Raw genomic sequence first — 7,282 nt, forward strand, 5'->3', positions numbered from 1 at the left:
ACACACACACACACACCCTTTCACAGGATGAAAGGGCAGTCACACTGCCTGCAAACATGATTTTACAGCCCTGGGTGGAATGAGTGGTGGAGGAGAGAATGAGGACAGAGTACAAAAGGGGAAAGCCCTTAGATTTACAGGTCCCAGCAGTCAGAATGCAAACCATGTAGCAGTACACATTTTACAGCAGCTTTTTTTTTTTAAGCCCAAATGCAGAGTTCCTTAGAAATAAGACAACTGTCTTTATGCAAAAAGACATGCGTTAAAAGGTGCTCGCCACACACAAGTACAACAACCTAAAAGAGGATCATTGCTTTTTTCATGGCTCTGTTTTTTAAATTGGAACAGGAGACAATTCAACGCTATTTCCAAATGTGATCCGTTACAGTAGCTCATCAAAGATTGCATTTAAACGTGTGTGTGGATGTGTATGAGGGCTTGTAGCATGGAAGGGTTAGGGCAGGTTTGTGCAGTGTTTACACAACATTTATACAGTTTCACTGTAGACTTTCCAATATGTATGCATGTGTAAATGTTTATACATTACATAAAAATAATGAGCGGTAACTCACCCTAAGTTACCTCTCATTATTTTTTATGTTATGTATGAGGGTGTGTATTTGTTTAGAAATCTGACTGATAGATGTGGGGAAAGCAGAGTAAATACTCTTAATAAGGCATTTGTAGTTCATCTTTACACTATAATTAAAAAACTATTCATTCCTACAAATTAACATTTTCATAGTTGAGTTGTTATTCTTTAAGCTTTAGATTACTTGTATAACAACTCGGCAACTTATGATTATTCTTATTGTCAGTTAATCTGCATATCAGTTTCTTGATTAATTGATAAAATGCCTAACACAATTTCCCAGAGCCCAAATTGACATCTTCTTATTTCAGTCCAAAACTCCATTTATTATCACAGCTTAGAAAAACAGCAATATTCAGATTTTAGAGGCTGGGGACAGTGAATGTTTGGCATTTTTTTCTACAAAAGTTGGCCTAAATGAATTACTGATCAATATCAACAAATTAGTTATTTGATTAATAGTTTCAACTCGAACAATACTGTAAAGGGTTAACAACAGTGGGCGAGACAAAGCAGTCTCTCCCAAAGCCAGAGGCAAATCATTCAAGATGAGGATTGCAATTTAATTAAGTTAAAATGTATTCCATTGACAGCGAATGGGAGAGCGACTGTATGCACATGATGACTAAATAGGGAGTGGGGTGTATTTTCCTGTTTCCAGTTTAAACTGCAATTAATTAAAGCAATTTGGGTGGAAAGGCTCAAGTAAACAGTTTACAACAGAGTACAAAAAGGCAGCACTGACCATAGTGCCAATGGAGCACCTCCACGCTTTGCCACATCACAGATTCACAGTCAAACCAGAGTCCTCATAACACTCTGGTTAAGGGTGGATTTCATAAGTGTTCACTTAAAGACATAAAATGAAAAAGCATAGAAAGCAGCATTGCACTCTATTGTTATATCAGTAATCAGAGGGCGCTCTTTGCTATTCATGTCTTCTGGAGCTGTAGGACAAAATAATTGCTCTGAAAGCATGCTGCAAACACAATGGGCTGATGCCAATGTAATATATGTGTGTGTGTGTGTGTGTGTGTATATATATTAGTGGGAGGTAACTACAATGAGGGCTTGGATTTGTGTTTCAGTGGTAATTCCTGTGGTGCATACTGTCTCTAGTGGGAAATACTGTAAACTGGCAGAGAGTTTCTGGTGAAAAGGTGCAGTCTGACATCTGCTGGTAAGAGATTATATTGCAGCAGTTGTACACAGGACACAGTATGCATGGTCAAATACAGCATATCTTAGTAAAAGCTCCAAGAAATACAAGAAAGAAGGTTTTGGAAGAATTATCGTCCTCTTAACACAAACAACTGTCCAGATTTTAACTTCTCCAAGCAACCACATTCACAATGATTGAAAAACAAAAGAGTGTTTTTTTGTCTGGAGAGCCATTAAGATGTTAAAACATTGTTTGACAGTGTATTAGTGTTGTGTGATCTTGGATGAATCAAGTCTCTGGATATCTATAAAATCACAATGCAATGTCCAAGAGGTCTTTGTGTCAAAATTTCCAGGATGTTGTTTTACTGCCTCTGAACTCAACTACAGTTCCAATACTATTACAGGATGAGACAAAATGTATTCAATTATTTAAGTTAGGTGCCTTTTTTTGTTGTTGTGTACTGCAAGTAAGTATAGCCTCCAAGGGCAGAAGGACTATAACAGCCAAAAGGAGGAGGAGGATGGGAAAAGAGATCCAGCACTCAACACAGAATATCAGCAAAAACAGCAACAGAATCAAACAGTCCACTAAGTCAACCAAAGGCGAATCACACATTTTCACCTGTTACAATCTGTACTTGAATCATAAAACAACGAAACACTGAGACTCAACTTAACAAATAAAACCTCCAAGTCACTTCACAAAGCATCATTTCACACTTATATTCAAGCCTTACTTTCCTTTACACCTATTGAAGGTTGTAACAACATGCTCTGATTAAAATAATAGCACTTAAGTCTTTGGTTGATGAGTTTTGTGATTTACTCTGCCACTAACATCTCTATAAGTAAAATTTACTACTGGCATTAAACTCTGGTATGCTCTTATGTTTTACCGACCTGTTGTTTGAACTGCTCCTGAGACAGGCAGTCAGTCACGTTGACGCAGCCCAACAAGCAGCCGGTGGGGTATTCTTTGGGAAACCTGGGCTCTGCACAGAAAATGAGAGCAATCAAAGACCCACTAACAAGCACAACTACAAGCATCGTACCAGTCTAGAATGTGTGCACTTCATTTAAAATGCTGTATATGAAACATGTAAACAAGCCTGAAGCAAATCACCTCCAGTATTTATTTGTCTTATTTACTGGTTTGCTGTCTATGTTTACCTTTCTTGTAGATGTGGCGGTACATGGCTTCCACCTCAGCAGTCTCCTGGGGGGTCGGTGTCTTGGCTGCAGCAGCAATCCAAAGACGACCCCGGTGGGATGTGTACCAAGTTCGCCCCTCTACCCTACACACATGGGAAAAAAAATGCAATGTTACTGCTGCTTTCACTGGCCTGACAGAAAACAAGACTCCCTAAGAGTGATTTAGTTTCAAAGCTCATTTGGGGTTTTGTTTGCTCCGTACCTCTTGATGCCTCTGACCAGTAGCGAAGCCCACGGTTGGTGCATGCTGAGGCACCACCCCCCGTCAGACATCTCCTGCAGCTCTTTGTCCTGGAGCCTCAACCTGGAACGTTCTTCTCCTTTCTTGTCCTCCGCCGCACTCTTTCCCTGCTCCATTTTTCTCTTATAGTTCTCTTTGCCTCCGACATCCACCCACTAGAAAGTACATTCATTGTCATCATTATGACATTATTATCACCATCTACACAGTTTCCAGGATGGATAAAAAGTACATTGCAAACTAAGGAGGGAGAAACAACTGTCAGCTGTCAGTTTCTACCCATTTTACTGATGTTCCACATAAGTTTAATAATGGTACAAATGACTAGTCTAAAGTCTAAACACTTGTGTTGTAGTGTTGAAAATGTACCAGGAGATGCCGCCATTGTTACGACCTACCTCTGGTGCAGACTGCAATATGTTGGGATTGACCAGCTCTCTGTTGCCCTGCCCTCCACCTTGTCTTTGAGAGTACATTGGTGATTTTGGCGTAGAGTCACTGCCCATAGCCTTGAGGGTCTCATCCAACCTGCAAATTATTGCAAAATTTCAAAAGGAGGCTTTCAGGATGACTACACAACATAAATCTGCCCTTGCGGCCTTGATCCAGGTGGTGTCAGATTATCTTACTTGTTGTAGTACTCGTTGAGGTTCTTTCCCTCATCAATCACTTGTCTACCAGCAAAGTCCAATGTGATCTTCCTGTCCTTGCGAGAGGCATGGCGAAGTTCTCTAAGCTCCTCTTCCTTTTTCCTCAGCTTCTCTCGCTCACCAGGTGATAACCACTGATTGGATTCAGTAGCAAAGTAATCGGACTCATCGTCCAGAACCTGCGTTCTCCTGACACTGGAGTTGAAGGGGACAGTAAATAAATAGGTTAGTGTTATCACCCAGTTTCATGATTACCTACAGAAATCGAAATGTCCCGTTAAAGTGCTGACATGGCACACCAAGCAGTAAACCTATCTGCTCTTTTTTTCTTCACTGTGTGTTTTAATGATACCTGTTCTTGTCATATTCCAGCAGTTTGTCCTTGTGCTGGACAGCCTTCTCCAAGCCAGCCTTCATTATGGCCTCCTGGTGTGGGAGATAATCTCTTTCTCCACAGTCTGTCACCAAAATAAAAACAAATTCATAACATCAACCCACGTCGTTATGTCATAGATTTTAGTACTTAATAATTCTGTCTAAATTTGACTCTCACCTCCCATAAGCTTCTTTCTTAGTTTCTGGCTTTTGTTGGAGTCTCGTTGCAAGATCTCCTGCTCCTCTCTTGTGCAGACCTGAGTCAGAGAAGAGAAAATAATACTAATACTAAGAAAAATAAGGTTTGTCAGCAGTAGGGTGTGGCAATATTGATGATAACTGTAATCTTTTTAAAGAATTATATATTGAGATCATGTTAATAATACAGTGTCTCTTTCTTTTCACTGTTGTTTTTGTGTGTTTTTTTGTTGTTCTTGTTTTTTTGTTGTTCTTTTTGTACAGTTCTGCTTACAGACTCTCTCTCCAAAACAGAGACAAAACACACAATCACAGTTAAGGATAAAGTTGACTTATTCTATAAATATTGCAATAGTATCACTGTAATAATGTAGTGACAGACTCAAGTAGGTCAAATTAAAAAAAATTTAATCTAATGAATCAGAAGACCTGCGTACCAGGCTGCCGCAGAAGAGGCAGGGTCCCGAGCCCTCCTGCTCACACACAATGTGACCACAGCTGATGCAGTTGTTGATAAGTTTGTGCTTTTGGGCAAGGCACTCGCAGGCATATCGACCTGGGAGTAAGACAGCCAGCCTGTCCTGTCCCTCTTTATTATAGAGACTGACAAACTTATTTTTCTTCTTCGTTGAAGGAGCACTCGTGTTTTCTTGGGCCTGAGAAAGTAAATAAAGAGAGAAACAGATACAATAACAACGTAATGAATGATCTACAAATAAACTTAATGTCTCACTGTCACCATGAGAATTACCTCCATGAAGTTGGTGATATGAGAACAAATGTTCAGGCCGACGTGTACTCACCCTCATCAGATCAATGGGGGTTTTGACTGCCTCTGGCTCAGGTTCTGTTTGGCTCACAGTCATCACTTCTTGTTTGTTACGGCCCTTTCGTTTAGACTTCTTCTGGGTATCTTTGGTCATGTCTTGTGAATCTAGGAAAGGTGAGCAGTTGACCTTCAACAAATAGTATATATGTGCATCTGGGAGAAATGATGAATTATGATACTAGTTTATTACATCTCCATTCATAAGACATTTAATCGTTGGTATTTATATTTATTTACAATGTTTGTCATGTCCAAGTTCTTTGCATAGTAGTTTTACAGAAGGTTGTTTATAGCTGGGAGGAATTTAATAGGAAAATATATGATTATGATTTACAGAAGAGGGCACAAACACAACATACAATGGGGCATTAATCACAACAGTTAACAAACAGCATCTGTTCATTAAAAGCAGTAAACAGTAACCATGATAAAGTGCTGCTGAGCCGTGCAGTCTATTTATATATTTATACAAATATATTCAGACGTCATTTATTTATTTATTTATTTACCTGCCGATGAGACGGATTCCTTGAGAAGGAAAAGACTTGGGTTATCTGCGGCCTGTCGTTGAGTCTTCTTCCACCTGACGAGCAGCTCATCTATGAACATCCCTTTCCTCCCATCTGTGCCCTGCAGGAGGTCTCCCACGTACTCCTCGATCTCTTCAGCTTTTTCAATGGATAGAATGTATCTAGACAACAGGATGGCACAGTTAGTTAATCCGACATTCATTTACATTTCTTAAAACGGATGTTGGAGACATTTAAGACAAAAAAAATAAAGACACACTGCTTCGTGTGGCATCCAGCAACGTCTGGAGGTCTGCTTATTCATTATTTAATTAATATTTAAGAACTGATTTGCTAAGAATACTTCTTTTTCCAAGAATATTTACGATACTTGATCTTTTTTTGATGATGTTCTGATGGAAAATTGGGTTTATTGTCCTAAATATTTGTTTATTACTTATCTAATTAGGAAATTATTGTTATTATTGTGCTCACACTTTCACCCACATTTGAAAACACCTGTGGTTGAAAAATTGTGAATAATATCAACATAGAATAAAAAATAACAACAGGGAAACTATGTATTTTGTTTTTTATGTGCTGAGTTTTTACTAACAAGCAGCTGCAGATAGTTTCAGATGTTCTTGAGCCGCTAGGAGATTACATGACATTGTAAACATGCCGCAATGTTTCCAGTCATTACCAGGTTTCCCTTTTATTTTAAGGTTTTTAAGTTGGATAGCTTTATAAATCATTACAAAAGTGAATTTCAAAACGTAATCCGATTCATTTGACACAACCGGAACAACAACCAGGATGTTATATCACTCAGGATGTGTCACCTCTGGGGTTTAATAAAGTCTGATAAGTAAGAAGGGCTGCACAATTAATCAAAATCTAAATTGTGTCAGTATTGTATTGTAGTTTTGCAGAGATGTCCTGGCCTACAAATCTCCAGATATAAGAAAACATGTTAGTTTGTACAGACCCGGACAAATTTAACATCCTTTTTAATACGTTTTTCAAGTTTTCTAAGTTAGGGAAAGAAAGTAGTGGTTAACCATTAGTTAGTTCACTAGGAGTCACAAGGCCTTCTTGATATTAAGGGGTGTAAGAAAACTTTAAAAATCGATATAAAAGAGGCCTATATCCCAACATTTCATTCACGTTTGGGAAGAAAACTAAACTAAATTGTTACGAAAGTTTAGATTTAACCTGGACACAAGCTATATTCAGACAGAAAAATAGTTACAGTTAAAACAACCAAAGAGCCAATAGAACAATAAGGGGAGAAAATACTAAGTTTGTCATGAAAAAGAAGCATATTAAGTATGCATGATTGTTAAAAAATAATAATAAAAATACCTAATATTAACAGAGAATTGTATATAATAACCTTAAATATTATATAAATATACAGGGAATGACCACTGAGTCAGCTGATACACCTGTAATAGATAGATAGATAGATAGATAGATAGATAGATAGATAGATAGATTTTATTCATCCCG

The 7,282-nt window shown here is 38.3% G+C and overlaps 1 protein-coding gene across 1 annotated transcript in view; it reads right to left on the bottom strand.

Annotated features, from left to right (window-relative positions):
• The window catches only part of trip4 (thyroid hormone receptor interactor 4), a 69,879-nt gene that overhangs the window by 61,998 nt on the left and 599 nt on the right, over positions 1-7,282 (bottom strand). Inside the window, exons 2-11 of the mRNA XM_035652488.1 lie at positions 5,771-5,952; positions 5,236-5,366; positions 4,870-5,088; positions 4,413-4,491; positions 4,212-4,317; positions 3,839-4,054; positions 3,608-3,737; positions 3,171-3,364; positions 2,927-3,051; positions 2,657-2,748 (exon numbers count right to left, since the gene is read on the bottom strand). Of these exons, the coding sequence (XP_035508381.1) occupies positions 2,657-2,748; positions 2,927-3,051; positions 3,171-3,364; positions 3,608-3,737; positions 3,839-4,054; positions 4,212-4,317; positions 4,413-4,491; positions 4,870-5,088; positions 5,236-5,366; positions 5,771-5,952 (1,474 nt within the window). The remainder of the gene's footprint in view (positions 1-2,656; positions 2,749-2,926; positions 3,052-3,170; positions 3,365-3,607; positions 3,738-3,838; positions 4,055-4,211; positions 4,318-4,412; positions 4,492-4,869; positions 5,089-5,235; positions 5,367-5,770; positions 5,953-7,282) is intronic.

This window comes from Morone saxatilis, unplaced genomic scaffold (assembly GCF_004916995.1).
Source record: "Morone saxatilis isolate NCDOM2014 unplaced genomic scaffold, NCSU_SB_2.0 Contig11, whole genome shotgun sequence".
NCBI classification, from domain to species: Eukaryota; Metazoa; Chordata; class Actinopteri; family Moronidae; genus Morone; species Morone saxatilis.